This window comes from Lytechinus pictus, chromosome 10 (genome assembly GCF_037042905.1).
Source record: "Lytechinus pictus isolate F3 Inbred chromosome 10, Lp3.0, whole genome shotgun sequence".
Classification (NCBI taxonomy): domain Eukaryota; kingdom Metazoa; phylum Echinodermata; class Echinoidea; order Temnopleuroida; family Toxopneustidae; genus Lytechinus; species Lytechinus pictus.
The window spans coordinates 5,726,978-5,752,319 of NC_087254.1; the positions used below are offsets into that span (position 1 = coordinate 5,726,978).

The 25,342-nt window shown below is 37.2% G+C and overlaps 1 protein-coding gene across 2 annotated transcripts in view; it reads left to right on the top strand.

Moving 5' to 3' along the window:
- The first annotated feature begins 2,339 nt into the window (after nt 1–2,339).
- LOC129268998 (dynein beta chain, ciliary) overlaps nt 2,340–25,342 on the top strand; it is a 66,920-nt gene continuing 43,917 nt past the window's right edge. The window contains exons 1-23 of one of the 2 annotated variants that reach the window (XM_054906449.2): nt 2,340–3,091; nt 4,052–4,245; nt 4,655–4,844; nt 5,225–5,324; nt 5,708–5,919; nt 6,360–6,593; nt 7,728–7,895; nt 8,441–8,557; nt 10,069–10,334; nt 11,588–11,602; nt 13,547–13,615; nt 15,317–15,443; nt 15,839–16,339; nt 16,675–16,860; nt 17,276–17,422; nt 18,003–18,257; nt 18,781–18,950; nt 20,104–20,326; nt 20,689–20,805; nt 21,465–21,551; nt 23,049–23,450; nt 23,849–24,094; nt 24,913–25,137. In XM_054906449.2, the coding sequence (XP_054762424.2) occupies nt 2,744–3,091; nt 4,052–4,245; nt 4,655–4,844; nt 5,225–5,324; nt 5,708–5,919; nt 6,360–6,593; nt 7,728–7,895; nt 8,441–8,557; nt 10,069–10,334; nt 11,588–11,602; nt 13,547–13,615; nt 15,317–15,443; nt 15,839–16,339; nt 16,675–16,860; nt 17,276–17,422; nt 18,003–18,257; nt 18,781–18,950; nt 20,104–20,326; nt 20,689–20,805; nt 21,465–21,551; nt 23,049–23,450; nt 23,849–24,094; nt 24,913–25,137 (4,599 nt within the window). In that variant the 5' untranslated portion in view covers nt 2,340–2,743. The remainder of the gene's footprint in view (nt 3,092–4,051; nt 4,246–4,654; nt 4,845–5,224; nt 5,325–5,707; nt 5,920–6,359; nt 6,594–7,727; nt 7,896–8,440; nt 8,558–10,068; nt 10,335–11,587; nt 11,603–13,546; nt 13,616–15,316; nt 15,444–15,838; nt 16,340–16,674; nt 16,861–17,275; nt 17,423–18,002; nt 18,258–18,780; nt 18,951–20,103; nt 20,327–20,688; nt 20,806–21,464; nt 21,552–23,048; nt 23,451–23,848; nt 24,095–24,912; nt 25,138–25,342) is intronic. The other variant, XM_054906450.2, reaches the window with a different exon arrangement.

Below are 25,342 nucleotides of genomic sequence, written 5' to 3' on the forward strand. Positions count from 1 at the left end.
AAAAGGATATCCTTTGCCCGGGATCCTTTGTGGTACGATAGTCTGCATTGAGGACTAATCTTGCATATCTGTTTTGTGCCCTCTGTAATTTAAGCAAATCTTTCTTTTTACATGTACCCCAAACAACCGAACAATAATCTATATTTCGGAGAATAAGAGCATGGTAAAGGTGTTTGAGAATGCGTCGATTCAAGTAACATTTAATCCTTCTAATGCATGCAATAGCCCGGTTGATTTTATTAGTTAGATTAAAGATGTGCGGTGTCCAACTTAGACTTTGGTCAAGGGTTACCCCTAAATATTGATATCAGAAACATTCTCAAGGTATTCTCTTCCGTGAAAGATATTCATACTTAGATTCTTAGTTTTATGTTTCGTCCCAAAAACCATCACTTTGGTTTTCTTTGCATTGATTTCCATACTATTTATTTCAAACTATTTGCACAGTAAATCATAATGTTTTTGTAATTTTTTCTGAGTGCTTTTTGAATTATTTCCTTTACAAAACAGAGCCGTGTCGTCAGCGTAAAGTGCAATCTTGATTTGATTACTAAATTTCAAGTTACAAATATCATTTAGAAATAAGCAAAAAATCAATGGGCCCAAAATTGACCCTTGTGGCACACCTGAATATATCTGTAAAAAATCACTCTGCACGCCTTGAAACGAAACACATTGCTGTCTATCTGTTAGGTATGAAGAGAACCAGTCTAATTCGACCGATGTTATACCATAATATGTCATTTTTTATAACAATATTTCGTGAGATATATTACGTCGAAGGCTTTTTTCAGATCAAGGAATATCGCACCTGTTATTAAGCCACAATCAATATTATTTAACAGGTAGTCAGTTATTTCAATTAAACAAGTTGCGGTTGAGTGCTTGGGGCGAAAACCCGATTGGCGCTGTGACGTTTGAATTCTTGTAAATAATCGTTCATGTACACCTTTCGTTTTAGTTGTGGTAAACTGTTTTTGCATTACAAATATGGTTATTTTTGTCATTGTTATTATTTTACAGGTATAATGTTCAATTCATATTCTCAGTATTCAGACTGCGTGACTGTATAACCTTGTTGTTGCGTCAAAAGCACACACATATATATACATTGCACTGGCGGATCCAGGGGGGCACGCCCCGGCCCGTGCCCCCCCCCCCCTCCTTTAGAGAGGCACAATTAAAATTTGAAAGGTAAAAATGCCGCTAAAACACTTAAAAACTTTTTGTTTTGTTTTTGCTTGTCAGTTTTTTTCTCGTGGACGAAATGTCCTTATTTTTTGTTGAATTTTTTTTTCCTTTTTTTTTGCTTGCTTGTCAAATTTGTCCGCGATTCCTGGGACTGAATGTGCCCCCCCCCCCTTGGAAATCATGGATCGGCCCCTGGGGCGGTAATCTGAAAATCGTGTTAACTTTGGTGTTAAATATTGTGTTATCTCTCTGATTTAACACATATCTAATACATAATGAAATGGTTTCCCTCCGTGACTTCATGTCTTTAATTGTTTACAACGAATGATAACGTTTTTTGTGTTTTTTTAACTAATAAACAGCTAATGTTAAATTATCCCATGTAACAATATCAACTTTATTCGGATTAAGTTCCAGATTCCAAATTCCTATCTACATTTTACACGTAGCACTTTTTTATCTTTCGAGGACTGAGATCATTTTGACAGTAGTTTTTTTTTTTTGCCCTGAATAAACATATTTTCGATAACTAGATAAGATAATCGAACAGATTATTTATATTTTCACAGAGGCACAATAATCAGTCTTTCTGCTTGAAGGAGAAATTCGCATTTGCAAATAAAAGAGATATGTATACGAGTTGAAAGGGTCAACAAAGGAATGAGATGAAGAAACGGTAATAGGAATGAATGCATTTGTTATAAATACAGTATAATTCCCGAACTTTAATTCTGCTTGAAATCGAAATGTCAGATGCCAGGAATAAAGTTCGCATTACGAGTTCAAGAGAGGTTTGTTATGGTATATGGTTATGGAATTTTGAGGGCCCCCCCCCCCCCCTCCCCCCAGTACGCTTGGATATTCTGCATGACCCCCGCGGGAGACAATCTCCCCTAACTTTTGTCCGTAGTTTTATTATTTAAAAAAATCTCTCAAAAACTGCTGTTTGTTACTATTGTTTCGGGTGGCTGGCGAACGGGAGGGGGTGCACGAACCCCGGCACGAACTCGACCCGCCAAAACCTCCACACACACAAAAAATGATGAAAATTACTGGCTTTTTGGGGTCGTTTTCCGAAGGATTGTTTGCCATCTCATGGACCTACATCTCCGATCGATCGAGGGTCGCATATCGCGCTGCGCATGCGTAACTCAACCATGGCAACGCGAAACTAAAAACGCCATATTGAATCGCCGCTGCGAGATGGTGGATTTTGGCGACGAAGTCGAGCGACGTCGAAGAAAAGTGCCTGGAAATGGAGTGAGAAGAACAAGGCACTTAATGTAAAAGAATTTGATGATGTTGATTATACATGTAGAAATAAGTTGGTAATCTTGCAAGGTATGATACAATTTTCGAGAATTTTTGTTCGAGATTGAGCTGAGCGATGACGTTAATTGATTGACTCGAGTTCGTTTGTGCAGCGCAACCGTTTGTATAATTGTAATATTGTGTGTGTTACTAGTACCACAGTGCCATCGGCCAATTGAAATTGAAATTGAATGAAGAAAGAATTCTTGATTGAGTAATTTCTGACTTGAGAACATTCACCATGGCGGATGTTGTGGACCCAAGACTTGACTTTATTTCAGAATACATTCTCAAGAGTTACAAACTGAAGCCAGACAAGTGGGCAAAATGTGTAAATGTGGAAGAAAACAAGATTTTAATGTTGGAATTTCTGGAGAAGGCGGACAATCCACAACTGGTTTTCACAGTCAATGCAGCAGGATTGATAACTCCATCTTATGAATTCCCATCTGCTCTCAAAAATATCAAAGCAATCTACTTCATCAAAAAGGGACGTGAACCAGTAGGGAAGGACAATATCAAAACCACTCTTGTGTATGGAGACCTGTCGTACACTCCACTTGAGCAACTGTCTGCTTTGGTAGACGAGGTGAGTAAAAAAAAATATAAAAAGAAAGGAGTCTTACAACGACGGTACAGCAGAAGCTAGGCCCTACGTAAAAAGAAGTACAACCTCTAATGTATATGCATTAGCCTATGCTGCCATGGACCTGGTTTTTTCACCATTCAGGCAGAAAAAAGGTTATTTTACCTGGGCTGGGGTCTTTTTCGCACTTCTCAAAAACTAGTAGGATGGGGGATCGGGTGTCCGGACACTTTATATTTTTGAAGCCTTCTTTTTTGTCTTAAGATTACACTAAAAATATGAATTCAATAGTTGTAATCATCTTCTATTTTGTTCTCTATAATATTTTCTAAAATTTTGTACTAAAATTTGATGAAACTTCGCTTGTAATTTTTTCCAAATGACTTTCTAAAATTGATCGTCCGGACACACAACCTGTCCGGACACACAACAACTGGGTATAAGGCCAGGGCAAGGCTCTAGTCTAAGTTAGTACCGGTATACTAAATTACTAACCTCGCAATACGTGTGAGTGGGCTCTAACTCTAAGCAACTCCACCATTTGAACACAATTTGATTTATAAAATAAGTGTGAAGATGGGGCTTTCTCTTGTTTTTTTGTTGTTTTTTTTGGCGTTTAAAGTTAAACCTAACTCACTGCAATGCGAACGGGCCCCTGAATTGCTCTAAAAAAATATTTTTAAAAATGAGAGTGAGTGTGAGCTTAATTTTATGGTTATGGTCCATTTAAAATAAGATTTTTAGACTTGTTAGATTTATGAACAGCTCTGTGGAATATCTTTCATATCTTGAAGTTAGTTGACTAGATATGTCTGGAGGACTGGTTGGGCCTACAACAAAATAATCTCTGGGTAGATGCAGTTTCAGTGTTAATTCTAAAAAAAAAATTAGGTGATCTATGAATACATGAGAGACTGCAATTTTACTTTTTTTTCTCTCTCTCTCTCTCTTATCTTTCTATAGATCTTGGTTCCGTTGCTGGCCAACCCAAGGAATCATGAACAGTGGCCTGTAGTGGTATCACAGGATGTCCTCCGTCATGTACACAATCTCAAGAGCAGTGTCTATGTTGTAGCTGGCCAAGTCAAAGGCAAGACACTGCTACCCCTCCCAGTAGGCTCAGAGAAAGTGGAAACGGCTGCTGAATCAGAAGAGAAGTAAGGCTTTTGGTTTAGATCTGGGCATCCTATCATAAAATCTATTTTAAATAACAACTTGAAAAAAAAAATGATTTCAGACTGAAAACAGATTTTTAATAAAGTATTGAACATATTTTGTTAGATGGCTCTGTTGGGGTTTTTTTTCTTAGAGAATTACAATGTATCTTCAAGGCTTTCAAGACATTTGTCTTGATTAATAAGATCAAGGTCCATAATCTGTGTACAGGTAAAGTTTGTTGTTGCTGTTTATTATTCAATTAGTGTACCTTCTGTTTTATTCAATGCTTAGCAACTTTTACTTTTGTACCTTGTAAATCTTTATTTTTAAGATACATATTAATTGCATTCCTGCACAACATAAAGATGGGCGTTCATCCTTCAATACTGTTTTTTGTTTTTTTGACAGGGATGACTCCTATGATCGTAGCCTGGTTCATGCCATCGAGTCTGTGATCATCGACTGGACCCATCAGATCCGAGATGTGCTAAAGAGGGACTCAGCCCAGCCACTCCTTGAGGGGCTTAACCCTGGTCCCATGGTCGAGATCAATTTCTGGAAGGCAAAGTGTGAGAACCTGGATTGCATCTTCCAACAGGTGAGATGATGAGCTTCTCTAACATTTTTCAGGATTTCAAAATTTGAAAATTAGTAAAGACATATGGTTGCGGCGTGATAACTGAATTGACATATGTTTCACAAACTGAAATGAAAAAACACTTCTAACAACAAAATTACAACAAATAAAGAATTAAAAAAAGAACAGATGCTTGTACTTTACAAATAAACTTTGAAATATTATGGCATGCTAATTGTGATATTGGTTTTGGACAGTTCCTTAGGAAGATACATATGTATATGTTTTTTTTTTCTTTTGACTTCTTATCCTCAAATTTATTGTTTTATAAATTTTTCTTGCTCACGGAACTGTTATCTTCAAATCTAATTTAAGATTTTATTGCTCTTTTAACTATGTAGCTCCGTGACCCTAAGGTACGCAAGATGAAGGAATTGCTGGAGAGAACCCAGAGCAGCTATCTGCCATCTTTCAACAACATTGAAAGAGATGTTGAAGCAGGTAAAATAATCAGTAGACCTTGGGGGGGGGGGGAATCATTGAGACACCCCTAGGAGATGTTTCACGAGATTTTTGTGACTTAGAGTCACACTTAAATTTCCATTATACGCTACTGCGTGTTAATTACATTGCACATTAAATTTTATGTATGCGTCAGCATTATGCATGCCTCTTCAGTCATACTTAACTCTTGTGAACCCCCCCCCCCCCTGATCCAGTACAGCTTCTTATTAAAAGTTCATTGAAAGTTTAGACGGACATCATTGTTTGTTTCCAAAGGAACTTGATCATGCTTGTTTCATCTATCATTCTATAAAGTCTTAGCAGGGATTTTAGTTAATACATTAAGACTTCATAGGTGTTTTCTTTGGTTTCTACTCCAGCTTTGACAGAGGCCCAGGACATCAACTGCTATCTGAAGCCCCTCATCTACCAGGTCGAAAGCCTGGACGAGTTGGAGTTCCCAGACATGACTCCTCGGCTCGCTCCGATCCTTCATACAGTGTGTCTCATCTGGAGTAACTCAGACTATTACAACACCGCCCCCAGGGTCATTGTTCTCCTTCAGGAAGTGTGCAACCTGCTCATTGACCTGGTAAGATAAGAAATTGCCAATCCATGTGAAAAGATTATTCGTAGGCAAAGTGGAAATTAGGCCAACTGGGAATTACACTAAAGGAGAATTATCTAAGTTTGTATTAGACCAAGTTACATATAGACCAAACAGCAATGAGATGAAATCAAATGTAGATCAAATGGGTTTAGCTCATGTGATATAATAATATCTGAGTAGACCTAAGGCTCGTATAAAAAAATATAAAGAGGTAAATTGACAAATAGCTTGCCAAACAGAAGATGTTGTATATTTACATGTATTTTCAACATGATCATAAGTATCCTTAATATACAGTACACATTTTGGGTGAAAGGCAGAATAGATCAATTGAATTCTCATTTTGAATAAAGTGCAGTGGTGATAAATCCATCACACCTGAGAAAAGATTGTAAACATTGCATTATGTTCACTGATTTCAGTGTCGCACCTTTCTGGACCCTTCGGAGATCTTCAAGCTGGAACCAGAGGAGTCTCTGGAGAAGGTACGCGGTGCTTTGGCTGTCCTGAAAACTTGGCGGGACCTCTATGACGAACACAGGGCCAAGCTGAAGGATTACTTTAAGGATGGCAGGGAGTTCAAGGGATGGGAGTTCGCCTCGCCTCTTGTCTTCACACGCATGGATAATTTCACTCGCCGCATTGAGACGATCCAGGTAAGAAAATGGGAGATATATTATCAAAATTGTCGGAACTGAATTCAACTGATTAAAAGTGAAATTGTTGATTGGCTTGCCTTTGATTTACTATGAAAATGTAAATAAGTATTTGGTACCAAATAATCGTGAAATAGCCTTAAAAACGGACATACTGAAGCTTTTTGACATGCACTCATTAGAGTTAAATTGACTAGAACGCTAGAGCAAAACAATATATAATAGAACCGAAAGAGACAATGGACACTAAACGGCAAGCTGTGATTGGCCGTCAAGGTAAACAATATAGGCTTTGTACCAACTGTAAATTGAAGCAAAGCAACTGAAGTAACACAAGTGTTCTTACGAACTCCTTCTGGTGGCACAGAATAGGGTCTGTTAGCTGGATATACGCTGCCTCGAGCATGTGCAAGTGAGCGAAACTCCTTGCTCCCTGTTAAATGCGGGGCTCCCAGCAAAAAGCCGGGAAATAATTCATGCAATTTTACTCCAATGGGTGCATGTCGAAAAGCTTCAGTATGTTTATTTGTAAGGCTATTATGACAACTGTCAGAGAATGAATTTGGTGCTGACAACTTTCATGAGATGATCTCTTTAAATGTACTGGACTTAATTTTCAGATGATACAAACTGGCTCTTGCTTTTAATAGAGCAAGATTTTCCTGCAACACACAAAAAAGGTGACACTTTACGTTTAGAGATTTAAAGTAATCCTTGAAAATGCTGCATTTCACTTAGGGCAAGGCATCTCTCTTTCGCATATGTGATTCATACTAAGTTTACCTAGATGTCCTAAACAGGCTGGTTTGTGCCTAGATGTAAACATTTTATGGATTCTATGACATTTGCTCTTATGACAATTGCTCCTACAGAAAATCAGCTTATTAAACCAACATAAACCCTAACCTCAAGCCCTATCCCTTATCCTGATCTTCACATCATTCTGAATTAAAAAAAATGTACACAACCCATACCCTTTATCTTCAGAGAAACTAGCGGGGGAGCAACTGTCGCAAGAACAAATGTTACATTACCACTTTATGACATCAAGTTTGAATTGAACCAATTTTTCTATTGATCCCGTCCTGGTTGAAACACTTGTCCTAATCATATCTGATGTTTGTACCTGTACAGAGCTTGTTTGAGACCAACGTGGAGTTCAGCAAGTTGGAGAAGACCGAGATGGGGAGTATGAAAGGAAGAATGCTCAGTCAACAGGTGGAGAAGATCCATGAAGAATTCCAGGAGTGTGCTAAGGTCTTTACTGAGAGACCCTATGATGGGCTGGACCCTCTTTGCCAGGTAGGAACGATAATAACCCGCTTTCATGTAGTGCATTTTACATCATGGCCCTATTGTGTAAAACTTATTATGAATGTAACTTTGTTATCCACTTATAACTTAAATTATATAACCCTGGTAACGGGCTCAACAACCAATCAGAATCGAGGATTCCATGAAAGTTAACATTAGATGGTAAAATTTGTATATTCGACAGGGTCTGGAACAATATTTGAGCGCTTTACAGATATGTTATTATCGGATTCTGGATTGCCTATAGACAATGCATGTGCTATTTCCACTCCTTGAGGAGCATTCCAACAAAATTTCCAAACCCTGCATACTATAGGCTTTTGCATCCTACTGGTTACCCATCTAATCATCTAATATTGGGTTGAGAGTGGCAAAGTGGATTAAATAGTCATTTCATAACCATTATTTCTTGATTATGGTTAGATCATAGATGAATAACACAAAGTTCAATGTACTAAAATCACAATCGGATATTCGGCACCTGTGTTTGGGTGTTTATATGACATTGCACTGCCTTTTTTTTTACTGTGAAGGATTTCTTGGATGACTACGAAGAGTTTGAGAAGAAGGTCTTTGACCTGGACAGGAGGCTTGGATCCATCTTATGTCAAGGATTTGATGATTGTGCTGGTTTAGAGGCTGTATTCAAGGTTAGTACACTTCGGTTTATTTCCTTTGGGGGGGGGGTCTGAATGTACTAACTGAAGGTAGTTTGTCCTTTCAAGTAGAAAATATTTTGTTGCTTTGTTTATTCCCTCAAGCTATGTTTCGTCCTCTTGGAAATGAAAAAAGTGGTCATTTATGGGTTTGGTTTTGGTATGGTTTCGGATGTAGAAATGTTTGAATTAAACAGGTGTTCGAAATGTATGAAATTTTTGTGTTTAATGTTTTTGTCTCACCTGCATAGCAGAGTGAGACTATAGGCGCCGCTTTTCCGACGGCGACGGCGGCGGCGACGGCGACGGCGGCGGCGGCGTCAACACCAAATCTTAACCTGAGGTTAAGTTTTTGAAATGACAGCATAACTTAGAAAGTATATGGACCTAGTTCATGAAACTTGGCCATAAGGTTAATCAAGTATTACTGAACATCCTGCCTGAGTTTCATGTCACATGACCAAGGTCAAAGGTCATTTAGGGTCAATGAACTTAGACCATGTTGGGGGAATCAACATCAAAATCTTAACCTAAGGTTAAGTTTTTGAAATGTCATCATAACTTAGAAAATATATGGACCTAGTTCATGAAACTTATACATAAGGTTAATCAAGTATCACTGAATATCCTGCATGAGTTTCACATCACATGACCAAGGTCAAAGGTCATTTAGGGTCAATGAACTTTGGCCGAATTGGGGGTATCTGTTGAATTACCATCATAACTTTGAAAGTTTATGGATCTGATTCATGAAACTTGGACATAATAGTAATCAAGTATTACTGAACATCCTGTGCAAGTTTCAGGTCACATGATCAAGGTCAAAGGTCATTTAGGGTCAATGAACTTTGGCCAAATTGGGGTATTTGTTGAATTACAGCCATAAATTTGAAAGTGTGTTGGTCTAGTTCATAAAACTTGGACATAATAGTAATCAAGTATCACTGAACATCCTGTGCGAGTTTCAGGTCACATGATCAAGTTCAAAGGTCATGTAAGGTCAAAGAACTTTGGCCACGTTGGGGGTATTTGTTGAATTGCCATCATATCTCTATAAGTGTATTGGTCTAGTTCATAAAACGTGGAAATATGAGTAACCAAGTATCACTGAACATCTTGTGCGAGTTATAGTAGTTTTCAAAATCAGCACTGCTGCTATATTGATCGCGTGATGCAGGTGAGACGGCCAGAGGCATTCCACTTGTTTGTCTATTATATTAATTTGAAGCATGTGTTGTCTTCTTGGTAAAAAGTGGTTATTAATGGGTTTGGTTTGGGATGTAGAAGTATTTGAAAATATTGAAAATGTTCTTCAAAATCAGAATAATGAAATCTGGAAGATTAATTTAAGACTTTGTATTGTGGTGGTGGTGATGATGATCATGATCATGATCATGATCATGATCATGATGAAAATGAATATGATGATGGATGGCATTTGTATTTATCTGTAAGAACCATTCATATCTTGTAACAAATACACCCTGTTTCTGGATCTGTTGTAGATGCTGGATTGCTACGGCCCACTCCTCGACAGGCCAGTCATTAGGAACGACTTTGAATGCAAGTATCCCATCGTCCTGACGCTCTACGACCAAGAACTTGACCAGTCCAAGGACATCTACGACGTACACATGAGGGTGGAAGATAACGAAGGGAACGCCCCTCTCAATAAGAACATGCCCGATGTAGCCGGCCAGCTCAAGTGGTCAGCCCAGTTGCGAGACCGTATCAGCAAGCCTATGGGGAGCTTGAAACACATGGAGCATCCGTGAGTTGATTTTTTTTTGTCCGCGTCTTCTAACATTCATTAAAAATATCTACATATGCCCCATCTATAACTGCTTATCCATAGTGGTTCATGATTCACTTTTGAATTTAAGTCACATACAGTCATCTTGAAGTGATAAACAATCAGTATATTTTATTTGCATTCCACTTTATTCCAATTTGTCGCCATCACACTATCTAAAACAATATATTTTATTTGCATTCCACTTAATTCCAACATGTCACCATCACACTATCTAAAACATATTATAGAGTTAGAATTGAGTGTAGTCATTTACGTGATTCCTTCATCTGTACCATAAAGATATTGAAATCCATAATTCTATTTCTGAAGATAACAAGCATGGAATAATATTAGAACCGATTATCTAAATTATCTACTAATTTCCCGCAAAGGAGGGCAAGATGAGAAATTTTCATGCTTTCTCCCAAATTATCCATTATACATCACATTCAATGACAATACATGTGATATATCTATATTGTTGCAAAAGACTAGCACAAGTCCAGTTGACTGATCATGAAAATAAATTTGTAATTGTAACAACATTACTAATTCTTTACTGGGAAAAAGGTATGTGTCGTGAGAATGGTCTTTGAAATATATCTGCAGAGGATAGGAGGCTATGTTTAATGAAGGATACTTAAAACCATAACATTCCTTTAATTGTCATTTTACACATGAATGCATTATATAGATATGTTGTGGGAATAAATTGACTTGTCCAAGATTGTATCTCTTTCCTCTTAAGTTTTAAATTCATGCTATACATTAAAAAAGCATGCTTATGAGTTTTAAGACCAGTCAACTCATTTACGTTTTTTAAGGCATTTCTGTTACAAAAAAAAAAGAATTTGGGGAAAATAGGCAAGCTAATATGAAATTTTGTGCTAAATATCGCTAGTTATATCATGATTATACTGATTTCAAATGTGTGATACTGATAGTTTTCATAATTGGAAATTTGTAATGCAAGAACTAAATATCTGATATCATAATATAAAACAAATATTGACTGCCCATGCTCATGCAATAGTAGAAATATTTGTCACATTTGGAGTATAGTATTTCACTCAATAACACCTCATGAACAGGAAAGGTAAAAATTTGACATCAGTTTATATTTCATACTATTGCACTCTCAGGCATTCAATATTTGTATACCATTGCATGTTTGTCTTATTACATAATGCCTAATCTCTGTCTCATTGTGGTATGTTGGTTGTATGCAGGACTGGTGTCAGGAGGTAAATATCTCACACAGTGTAATGGAGTTCTTGGTGCTTGCACAATTTTTTTTCACTCACTAACTTGTGTTTTGAAATGTTTATACTAACTAACATCACTTTATCCACCCTTGATGTTCCATTTATTTAATTACTGTTTTGTATTACATTTACAGGTATTTGGTATTGGTTTTAGTTTTTGATGAAAACATATGGTATGATTGCGAATATTCTTTATTGAATTCATACTTCACTATTCTGTGATATTTATTGTTGATACATTTCCAAAATATTATCAAACAATGTTTTAATTGGATAGTTCTTTTAGTTGTTACATGTTTTAATTATTTCTTCAGTATTCAATTTCACTTTCCAAGTTTTCAGTTTTGTTCACATTTGTACACAGCCTTTAAACAATAAGATTTTTTTTTTTTTTTATTGTCAAGAAACTTTTGATAGCCATTGTGAAATTGGTTAACGGGATGAACTGTATCAACTTCCATAGAAATGTACAGTAACACAATTTATACTGTAAAGTGTTTTTATACCTATTAACCCCACCCGTTATAGAAATTATGATCAATCAATTCATTAATAAAGCAATTCATACATGTAAATATTGTACATAAAGTGTTCGATCGATAAAGAAGAAAGCACTGTAAAATTAAACGCAATAGAGTATACAAGGCCTACATGACATACATGTAGAGCACTCTTCAAGGACTCCAGGATCTCTATGGTTTAGGCCTACATAGTCATGTAGATAAGCAGTTTAAGTATCCTGGATTTATTTCATAAAATTATGATAATAAAAGGTCACTTATGATAATTGCCCAACAGAAACCTTAATTTGCTTCGCTCTTTTTGGCATTTCCATGACAGTTTGAATTCATTGCAAAGTTAATTACAAGGAAAGTTTCAGGCAAATGGGTCCAGATAATGAATGAGTAAACCAGAATATTTAAATCAGCAGCACCTGCGGCTGTTTCACAAAGATTTAAATGTTAACACGTACATGAGGTTAAATGCGCAATCTCATTGATTAATGCGCAGTAGCCCTCCTCATCTTAGCATGATCTGACCAATGTGGCGATGCGTTATATACCACACACAAATGAAATTTATAAAGCGTGACTCTGAATCTTTGTGAACCCCCCTCCCCCACTGCCATCATATATTTTGATATTGTCATGATTGTTACACTTTCCTACCCTGCAATACACCCTTACCCTTTTAGCTTTTCACTTGTTATCCTATTACCAAGTTTTGTAACAAAACTATCATTTTATCAAAACTAATTAAAAAAAAAAACAGTATGAAGCTGGAGAAGTACTACACGGCACTCTGTACACAATTTTACTAAAAATCTTATGTACGATAGCCCAGACTCATCTCAAATTTTTGAGTTACTAGTTTAGCATTTGCACATTTTTATGTAAGATTAATACTCCTATATTGATTAAATAAGATTCCCCTATAGATTTACAAGACTTTGAGGAAAAATGAAAAGAAATGTTTGAGTGTGTTTCGAGTGTATTTAGAAGATGAAAGAGAAGTACCGGTACGTGTATTTTGTGGAAAGATCAATATTATTGATTCTCGCTCTGATTGCTGCGTGACTGTGAAAGAAGCCATTTATTGCGCCACTGATTCATAAAAATAGTACTAATGGTGGCTACTTATATAGCGCACAGGATACCTTTCGGTGCTAATGTCGCTTCTAGACAAATAAACATACAAACAAACAATAATAGAAAACATAAAAGAATAGAATTTTGAATTCTCCTGATTCATGAGATTTTACAATGCATTGCATTTGCTTTGATGTGGTAATTGCAGTCTAGAGTTCTTAAATGATTTGTAAAATGAGCTGATAACAAATAAATTTGCCTGTTACATAAGTTTCTTTTCTGTTAACTAGTAAATTAGGCACCATGTGAAATTGTTGATTTCTCTCTTCCACAGGATTTTGCAGTCAGAAGATGCTGCACTTGTTTTCCAGAAGTATGAGGAAATGATTAGTCTCCTGAACAAGTAAGTGTACCCCTTGACAGGGGTGGGCTCAATTACTTTCTTCAATGACAATTACAATAGCAACTACGTAATTGAAGAAATATTCAATTACAATTACTTTTCAATTAAATTACATTATTTTCAATTACAATTACCAATTATTTCTGTCAATTACATTTACAATCCAATTACTTTCTGTAAGTCATAAATCACATCAATTTATATCTTGTATGTAGCGCCACCCAGGGGCGGATCCAGCTTTCGCCAAAAGGGGGGGCCGAAAAATATTTTCATCAACATTTTTCCCGATTGGCCCCTATAATCTGATTTTTTTCTTGGTTTTTCAGGGGATAGTCCTAACAATAGACTGAAGTTTTAAGTATATGTTAGTTTTTATTGTTATAAACAAGATAAGGTATCTCATGTGGTCTTAATATATAATGCGAGCGCGATGTGCGAGCTAAAATTCTTTGATATTTTATGTCCTTAGAACTGAAGATTCTGAGCATTTTTTATAATCATGAACAAAAATAAGTATCCAACTAAACAATGCGAGCGCGAAGCGCGAGCCGAAATTTTATTATAGTAACGTGAAAAGGGACTCAATTATGACTATTTTTAGTGATTAATGAAATGGATACAAGTATCACCAATTAAATAATGAGAGTGCGAAGCGCGAGCTCTAAATTTTTTATATTCCGATCTGAAAACTGGACAGTCTAAGCGCCTATTTATTTAAATAAAGAACAAGCTGTGTGTCTCAATAATTTGTTGGTATACTCACATGATAAAGGAGCATTTTGACAAATTTTGGAAAGAATTTCCAAAGAGAATAGGTATCTCACAAATTAAACAATGCGAACGCGCAGCGCGAGCTGAAAATTTTGATACAACAATTTGTGTAAATCAAACAAAATAATGAAAGCTTGATGTGCGAGCTAAAATATTGTGTGCAAATTGATTTCAGAACTGGATATATTAAGTGTCCTTTAATCCTCTTGAATGGGATTCATTACACAGGCAATGCAAACGCGAAGTGCGAGCGAAAGTTTTGATATAAAGTCTATTTTCCAATTCTTCCCCTCACCTTTTTCTTGTTTCCTTTCGGGGTCGGGCCGGCCGTTACGAGGCTGTAAATTACACATCATGGGTATAATAACCTCTTTCCTACTTTTCTGTCTGTTTTTCGTAGTTTCTATCAAGTTAAAGAGTACACTTTTTCTGCAAGTTGTAAAAAAAATAGGGGGGGCCGGGGCCGGCTCGGCCCCCTCCTGGATCCGCGCCTGCCACCCATTTTGTGCACTTCTTTATAGCAATAGCAATCCATGGCTAGGATTCAAACCCATGACCCTCTGTTCCCTCTGTTTGTATTATGGATCCTAACTTAAAATGGCCTCGGAATATCTAATCATATTTTGAAGGAAGGTCTGCCATATTGGCGCATTTTTTAAAGAGGTTTCAATCGTACCATTTCTCGTATCATCACGCTTCATTCAAGCATGAATTTAAAAAAATACTCTTTGCCGAAATGGCACATCTACAATTGGACTTTTATTGAATACAGTGTATGCGGTAAAATAAGGGTTGTGCTGGCAAACTCTGCGTAGTCAATGGTTTTGACAATTATTGAAACCTCTTTTGAGTATATGGGCTGTTGAGTGTCACCTGGTAAAAAAAAATCCTATCGTGTATAAATACCAATATTATTTTGTGTTGTGACAGGTATGAGCAAAAGGTGTTTGAGAACTGGACAAAGGGAGTGGACGAAGTGTGTCAGACCAACCTAGACCAGTCGCTGATTACAAGGGATGAATCCACCAAACTCATCAAGATCAACTTTGACCCCAAGGTATGTCTGTCTTCTCCTCAAGTTATCTTGGTGAAAACATTAAAAATTGGACCAATTATTAAACATTCGAAATTCTCCAAATGATTGTATGTTAATTACAGTGTAGTATGTCTGTAAAGCTTTCAGTTCCTATGTGAAAAGTGCTTCATAAATGTGGATTATTCTTTTTTGTTTTTATTGTACTATCAATACGACAGTCCATGAAAGACAGTAAAATTACCTTTTTGTCCATTGATGTGACATTAATGTGTTGAAAGAGAAAACCCAGAGTAGATTTCCTAATTGCTTTCTTCCCTGTTTGAGAAGAATGTGACGAGAACTCATGTGCATTACACGATCACATTTTCAAATGTCATTATTGACTATATCAACCTACTTAATTGACTTTCTTGTAGTTGGTGGCTGTTCTGCGTGAGGTCAAGTACCTCCAGATCCGAGGTGAGGAAACCATTCCTGGGAGTGCAGCTTCAATCTACGAGAAGCACGAAACCCTGCGCAAGTACGTGGCCAACCTGGACCTGACCCAGGCCTGGTACAACAAGGTCCGAAACACTGTCCTTGAGGTAGAATTCCCTCTAATCGAGGGCCAGCTTGCTGACCTTGACACGAAGCTGAAGCAGGCTGAGGAACAGCTGAACTGGACCTCCGACTCGGTCTGGGAGTATATCCAAGAAACGAGGGATCAGGTGCATGACCTTGAGAAGCGGGTGCAGCAGACCAAGGACAACGTGGATCGCATCAAGAAGATCATGGCTGAGTGGACCAAGCAGCCACTGTTTGAGCGCAAGGAACTGAAGAAGGAAAGTCTTCTGGCTTTGGATGATCGGCAGGACAGGTTGAAGAAGAGATATGCAGAGATTACAGTTGCCGGAGAGAAGATCCATTCCCTCATAAAGGTAAACTCCTCTTCCTCACATTCCTCACATAATATGTATCATTTCTTGGAGATCCTTTTACTCATAGAGGTAAACTTCTCATCTACTGATTATTATAAGTGTCACTTCTTGGATATCCATTGAGGTAAAATTCTCCTCTAATCATCATCAGTAACATTCTTCATGATTCGTCTTGAATACTAAACTGGGTTTGCTGAATCTGCTTTCTACAAGTTAATTTTACTTTCCAACTTAACTTTTTTCTGTTGATTTCATTGTTTCCTTAATGTAGCAATTCTAGCTTCATCTATGGAATCTTCTAAGTTTGAATTGCCACCATTTCTTTTTCTTTGCAGGAAAATCTTGGTCTGTTCAAAGCGGAAGCTGGCAGTGACATCTGGAAGGCATACGTTGACTACGTGGATGACATGGTGATCGATGGCTTCTTCAACTGCATCCATTGCACCCTTACTTACCTCCTTGAGAACACCGACCCAAGACACTGTGCTGCTCCACTCTTTGAGGCTCGCCTTGAACTGCAGGTAGGGAGTCCAATCCAATATCCTAATGATAGTTATTGACAGGGATGCAAGTCTGTTGCCTAATTTCTAGCCCTGTCAACACTCACATTTCCAACATTTTTAGGATTTCTGTTGTATAGTGCACATGGATTTTGACATGATTTGGCTTCCTTTTAGGCCCAGTGAGTAAAAAGTAATTGGCATCAATGTGTATATTAAAAAAAAACCAGGACCTTTACATGTTTTATAAGAATAATTCAAAGAATTGCAAGGTGTATACTGCTGCAATGTAAATTGAATCTATTTGTAGTTGAAAGATATTGAAATGAATTTAGCAATTGTAAATCTTCAAATAACCAGTGTTTTGTCACAACTGAGTATGGTCAGTGCTTTTAGATGGTCATTCCTGATTTTGAGTGTCTTTTCATGTTTGTAGGTTCCAGATATGATCTTCAACCCATCGTTAGACTATGGTGGGGCTGATGGCTTCTACGATCTGGTTGACATGCTGATAAGCGACACCTACAAGATGGCTTCACTGGTCAGTAGGCTAGCTGAACACAACGGTCAAGAGCATTATCAGGTAAACTTGCCATTTCTTCCCCTGCATTGGCATTTTTTTTTTTAAATAAAATAAGCATTGCATGGATGAAAAATAGACAAAAATTATCGCTTTTGAACCTTTAAAATGTGTTCATGTTCTGCATTTCAAATAATTTTGAAAAATGCACTTGTCGATTACCTTTTAGAATGTTCAGAGGTAATAAATGGTTCACATAAAGAAACTTTGGAATCTGTTTCAGGTTTTGAAGTAATTTTATTGTGGCAAGAAAACTTGAGTAAGGTGAATTAAGATGATGATATTTGACTGACATTAACACTTTTGTTGACAGGTCCGTCTTAAAAGTGTGAGTGATCTGTTTGAGTATCACAATGACCTCATAATCTGAGTCCAGTCGAGCACAACTAAGCACTGGCGTAAACCCAAGTGGTGAACCTTTTGTTCAGGGGGATGGACTATTGTTTCACCCACCCCCCCCCCCCTCGAAAAATACAACATCATGGATTTACGCCCATGTAACCAAGGCTCGGTTAACAAAGAATAAGAGGAATTAAGTTGATGATATTTGAGTCTTATGATTTTTTTTGATTTTTTTTGACAGGCTGATCTTGAAGGTATGGATGATCTTTCAGAGCTTCGCAATGACCTGATGGATCGGGTCCAGACCATCATGACCAAGGCCCAGGAGTACCGCAACTCTTTTGACAACTACGCCTACCTGTACGTGGACGACCGCAAGGAGTTCATGCGTCAGTTCCTGCTCTACAACCACGTCCTAACCACGGAAGAGATTGAAGCTCACGCTGAAGATGGGGTCCCAGAATGCCCGCCAACATTGGATCAGTTCAAGGAACAGGTCAGGAACTGATTCAGTAGTTCATATTTCTTTCTACCAAAGGATACTTTTTCAACTTTTTGATGTTTCTTATGGTAGTCTGTTCATTCTAATTTGGGATAGGTGAGAAAGAAAGAACAAAGATGTTTGAAATATTTTGATTGTACACAGTGATGATTTCATGCAAAACTTAAATTAAATTGTTGTCCTTTCAAATTCTAACTTCAGTCTATTGGTGATCTATGCTAATTCGTTTCAGTTGTCAGTGTTTTTCATACTTTTAAAGGTAATTATAAGGTTTTGTTCCGAAGTGATCATCATGCCAATGATAGTTAAAACAAGGAGATACCACCTTTATTACTAATACATTGCTTCCATTTCATGATATTTATCCAAGTTATCAAGTCATCAAACTTATGAAATGCTGCCCTCATGAGCATTAGAGACGTAGGCTTTAACAGTCAATATAATAGCCATTTTATATTTCCTTTCTGGATTATTCTGAGCCCCTTGAACATTTATTCCTTTACTTTTCATTCACTAGGTGGATACGTATGAGAAGATCTACAGTGAAGCAGATGAGATTGATCCAGAGCAGGTGTTTGATGCTTGGTTCCGCGTCGATTCCAAACCTTTCAAGGCGGCGCTTCTTAACATCATCAAGAAATGGAGCTTCATGTTCAAGCAGCATCTCATTGACCATGTCACCAACAGGTAGGAAGGGGATTTTATAAGTCAATTATATTCCAGGTTCTGAAGTTGCCATTGACTTAATGCAGGGGCTTCAGGTTCTAGGTCAAGAATGTGTTAGTTTCATAGAGGACCAACCATTTTGGTAACGTTGCCATGATGGAAACCTCCATGCAAACCTTCGTCTTAATTGGCTGCAGAGCCATTTTACCATGGTAGTTGCCATAATGGCAAAGTCACCCTAATTATAAGTACTCAGGTTAAGAAGGAATGACCTGGTAGCTAATATAATAAAAGGAATTTTGATTCAAAGTGCATCTTAATGTAAAGACTTTTACTCAATTTTGCTTCCACTAAATATTTATGTTGCATGGTAGCCTCAGATGACCTTTGTCAACATATATTTTAAAAGTGCAAAGTATCCATGCTGATGTGTGTTTTGTACATAAATATGTCCCTGTAAAAACAGTTACAAACTGTGGAAAAAGGTGGTTTAAATTTCACTTTTTTACCTTTAGATCTGAACATTCATCATGTCACAGTTTGATCTGTAATCCATAGGGTTAAGCAATCTTTGGAATTGTGTTTTGTTCGATTCATTTTTTCAAAAAGTTTATAAAAGTGCAAAAATGCGGAATTTTGTGAACAGAATCTTCACCTCTAAAAGCTCTGGTCATGTGACCTATGAATATCAATGAGCTGCCAATACGTGTGTATAGAGTCAATCAGATGACAATAAAATAAAATTATTTCATGGAAAATACATTTTAATATTACAGTGAGTGAATAAATATTGATAAAATAATGTTAAATAATAGTTTAGGCTCTGATTTTGTTTCAGAAATTTAAAAGAGTGAAATTCTAGCAAACTTTTTGAATCACTAATTGTACTTTCTTAGCCTTATTTTTTGTACATATAGAGGTGCATATCTCCATTTTCTTACTACACAGGATTTTTTCAATAGCAAAGCTTTGCTGTTAGGGACATTGGCACTGACTAAGAAATGTGTCCATATTCCCGCGTGTCCGATCGGCAATTCGCGAAATCCGCGAAAATAACAGCTTATACAGTAATCACTCGTTTCTCCCAGCAGATTAAGTTGTACCTTTTATGGTTTCCTCATGGAATTTTCAAGGCACATGTTGAAGACATTTCTATTGATCTTTCTTTCAACAGCTTGAGCGAGCTTCAAGAGTTCATCAAGGCTGGAAACAGCGGTCTAACCAAGACTGTAGAGGAGGGCGACTACACCGGTCTTGTAGACTGTATGGGTCATTTAATGGCTGTTAAGGACAGACAAGCAGCTACTGACGAGATGTTTGAGCCAATCAAACAAACCATTGAGCTTCTCAAGACCTATGACCAGGAGATGTCTGAGGAAGTCCATACGCAACTTCAGGTAAACTTGCATACGTTGACCTTGCATCAGTCAAATGTTTGCCTAAGTTGAAGCAATTTTCAAGCCAGATTTTGCAATTTGATGCAATGCAATTTCATTGAGACACTGATTAATTGATTGATTGATTGAGTGAGTGAGTGATTGATTGATTGATTGATTGTTTTGTACAATGATGCAAATATTTTTACATTGTTATCCATTTTGTTAATCATTGAAATCTCAATAGTTATTTTTATATTATTGCCTATTATTTGTCTTAGATTAATTATTATTATTATTCATGTTGCTAAAACACAACACTTCAAAAGACTGAGGAACGAATGATTTTCATACCAAAACACTTCTCTAATTGCTATTCACAGGAACTACCCGAGCAATGGAATAACACCAAGAAGATTGCTATTACTGTCAAGCAGCAGGTTGCCCCACTCCAGGCTAACGAGGTCGCTATCATCCGCAGGAAGTGCACATCATTCGATGTAGGTTTCTCCTTCACTGCTCTTGAAAAAATTGTTAATTATGATAGTTGAGGATTGTACTAGTCATATTACCTACAAAAAAATTCTTTAATATTGAGTGTATAGATTTCCTCAATGATAATCTTAAACGGGATTCCTTAAAATGGAATTGATATAAATAGATACTTTACTTGGTGAATATTATATGGTGGGAACATTTTCACAAATTTTCCAGACTTCAAGCAGAATGATGAAATGTTATGTAATAAACTAGATAGAAAAACAGATATTGCTTGGAAACTTATAAAGAATTGATTTGATCTGATTTATTCATATTCCACATTCATTAAAGCATTATAACAATATTTACAAGTTTATATTAAAAAACAATGAAAGACAGATGGTACAAGAGCAATTGGAAGCATTTTGACGAAGACATGAATTAAGTGGAAGGCTCTCCTAAAAAGATAACTTGTGTGATACAGATCTCCCACTAGATTAAAACTAAGACAACAATCGCTTTGGCTAATTATTTATCGGAATAATCATTAAGTATTTAGTATTAGGTATTTGGTGCTGTAATACTAACAAGGATCGTTGTTTCATGAAAATATATAAAGCAATACATTCAATGAGTAAACACCGATGTAAGCTATCGTGCTTTATGTATTTGTTAACAGGTCCGACAGCATGAGTTCAGAGAGAGGTTCAGGAAAGAAGCTCCGTTCATCTTTACCTTCGAGGGTCCATACGCGTGCTTGGACAGGGTAAATTGGTCATTTAATCCTTAGCAGTAATGTAGTTATGTAATATTAGCTGCCATTGGCAGACCTGCCAACCAGCACGTTTTAGCCGTATTTAGTACGTTTTTGCAACCAAAATACGGCAGTACGTTTTTTCTTTAAAAAATATGTTTTTTGTAAAAAAATATAAATGATTTTTTTTTTTTTTACAAAATCGTAATTTATTGAGAAAAATCATCTCTATATGTCTCTATTTCATAAAACGTACACAAATATGGTTATTAGATCAATGTAATTTCAGGTAACTTGTTTTTTTTTTCAATCATTTTGTAAAATCAGGGTGAGATATACACAAGTTTCAATGGTTTTTTTTTCATCTGCAAGAGCAGTGCACATTTTAGCTTGCATGCAGCTTGAGTGCCGTGATGGGCGAGTGCGCCAAGCATTTTATTATGAAATACACTTTTTTGGGGAAAAATACAAAATATTTATCTCACATGGTATAAATACTGATTTTTTGTCAAAATACTGATTTTGGGGGATAAGAATACTGAAAATGCAACTTGGCAGCTCTGCATTGGTGGTATATCAAATGTATTTCATTCTTCGTGCAAACTTAATACAACTGCATGTTGAAAGTTAGAGTCACCTCTTTCCTGCAGACTTCCAATCCTGACATTTCATCATGATATTAATAATAAATATTGATTTATTAAGCGCATGATAGAAAAAGCTTTCTATATTCGCTTTACAGTTTAAGACATGAATATTGACATCATATAGGCAAATTAATGAAAAAACGCATGATGTCTTTAGAGCTGGATTTCTGCTAAAAGTCGTGGCACAGAGTTTTGACCAGTTTTCTTATAAATCCTGCATAAGCGTGAAAGATTTGCCAGTATTATTATTGTTCTTTTAAAAAATCAAATAATAGTTTCATATTTACTATGAATGAAATTCTAGATAATGAGAGTGATGAGAAGCAGTAAGACATGAGTGGAAGAGCCGTGGTGTAGTGGTTCTGACTCTCGCCTTGTAAACAGAGGGTCGGGTGTTTGAATCCCACTGCGGTCTACCGTCCTTTGGCAAGGCGTTAATCCACACTTTGCCACTTTCAACCCAGGTGCTAAATGGGTACCCAGTAGGATGCGAAAGATATTGTATATTTGATTTTGCCAGCGCCATAATGAGGCTGCGATGAATGCAAGGAATGCTCCCCAGGGAGTGGAAATTGTGCACTTTTTGTTCCGGAATAAAATGAATCCAATGACCGGCGTAATAATATGCTGTTAAGCGCTTTGAGCCATTCTGGGAAAAGCGCTATATAAAAATTTGCTATTATTATTTACCCCTTTTGTCATTTGCCCTTGTCTGCACCTAGTTTAACATTGAGCAGAGTGCAGTATGGCATGAAAATTTTTCATACAGAATGCAATATGCTAACAATATTGAACTCTAGTAAAGTCAAATCAAGCAATTAAACACTTGGCGTAATTATCGTGTTTATACTGTATTTTACAGTGCCATAGTGAGATTTATGAGATGGAGAAGCATATGGCCAAACTCCAGGAGTCTGCCGGCCTCTTCGAGGTCAACATGCCGGACTACAAGCAGCTGAAGGCCTGCAGGCGTGAGGTGCGTCTACTCAAAGCCCTCTGGGATCTGATCATGATCGTCAGGACCAGCATCGACGACTGGAAGACCACGCCCTGGCTGGAGATCAACGTAGAACAGATGGAGATGGACTGCAAGAAGTTTGCCAAAGACATCCGATCCTTGGACAAGGAGATGAGGGCGTGGGACGCCTACAACGGTCTGGATGCTACTGTCAAGAACATGCTGACATCGCTGAGGGCCGTCAGTGAACTGCAGAACCCAGCCATCAGGGAGAGGCATTGGCAACAGCTTATGGCCGCTACCAAGGTATTAAAGTGCCCCTTTGAATATTGCCCATTTTCTTTATTAGTCATATAGTTAGTGGTACTGACAGTTTTATGTTCCTTGGTTACCAACAGAATTTCATGTAGTCATTGAAGGTATTACCAGATTATTTATTCTCTGGGTTCGATAATGACATATTAGCATTTCCATATCAGTATGGTCGATGGTAAAACACTTAAATTCTTTGAAATGGAAAAGATGGCTAATTCCCATATCGCTATGACCCTTTTTCTGTTTAACTGTCGAGAATCCCCAGCAATGACAGAGAAAGATTGTTCCAAAGAAGAAGAAGAAGAACGAATCAAAGTGATGTACTTAATCGGCCTTGTTCATATCTCAAGACCACAATCTCACTGCATTCCTTAATTGTTTGGTCACAGGTCAAGTTCACCATGGACAGAGAGACAACCCTGTCTGACCTCCTGGCCCTCAACCTGCACAACTTTGAGGACGAGGTGCGCAACATTGTTGACAAGGCCGTCAAGGAGATGGGTATGGAGAAGGTCCTGAAAGAACTCAACACCACCTGGTCCTCCATGGACTTTGATTACGAGCCACATGGCCGTACTGGCATCTCCCTCCTCAGGTCCAATGAGGAGTTGATTGAGACTCTTGAAGACAACCAGGTAAGATACTATGCATTATCATCTAATGTATATATACGGCCTGTTGGCGATGCATTGACAGACCTGCCAACCAGTACGTTTTAGGCGTATTTAGTACGTTTTTGCAACCAAAATACGGCAGTACGTTTTTTCTTTAAAAAATATGTTTTTTGTATTTTTTTTTTTTTTAACGAAATCGTAATTCATTGAGAAAAATAATCTCTATATGTCTCTATTTCATAAAACGTACACAAATATGGTTATTAGATCAATGTAATTTCAGGTAACTTTTTTTTTTCATCTGCAAGAGCAGTGCGCATTTTAGCTTGCATGCAGCTTGAGCGCCGCGATGAGCGAGTGTGCCAAGCATTTTATTATGAAATACACTTTTTTGCGGAAAAATACACTTTTTTTTTATCACAGAATACAGTTTTTCATTCCCAGAGGTTGGCAGGTCTGCATTGAAAATGTATTTTGGTCTGCATGATTTGCCCATGCGATATCAGAGCGTTTTGCATGATGCACTAAACTGTGACAAATTTCTCATAGGCTTGTGTACAAAATGTTTTGTGCAATAGCGTGTCATGTTGCATGGTCTAATGTTTATTGAAGAGAATATTGATTATATTAGGAGGCTTTTTTTTTCATAAAAAACAGAAATATTCCTCTTTTTAGGGTTGATATTGTAGAGTATATGTGCACAATATTTGCCAACTCATGTTATATTTCTGATGTCCAATATGGCAACTTGGTAGTCCTTCCAGGCATTTATTCATTGATATCCATGTTAAATTAGTTGATGTTTACATCATTTGAATGTCATTGCTTTCCAAATCCAGGTCCAACTGCAGAACCTGATGACCTCCAAACACATCGCCCACTTCCTGGAGGAGGTATCCGGCTGGCAGAAGAAGCTGTCTACCACTGATTCTGTCATCACCATCTGGTTTGAGGTCCAACGAACCTGGTCCCATCTTGAGAGTATCTTCATTGGCTCTGAAGACATCCGTAACCAGCTGCCGGAGGATTCCAAGCGCTTTGACGGAATCGATACCGACTTCAAGGTGAGATACTTGGTTTAGAAATTGATATAGAGGTGCTTCAGTGGATAAAGTCTGGGGACTTGGAACCACAAGGTCCAGGGTTCAATTTATGTTCCAGGTGTTTATCTATATTTGCCACACTCCACCCACGTAACAGGTTTTCCCCTGATAATCAGAATATGACAAATAATTGCTGATTGCAATAACCATTATGATGTTACATGTG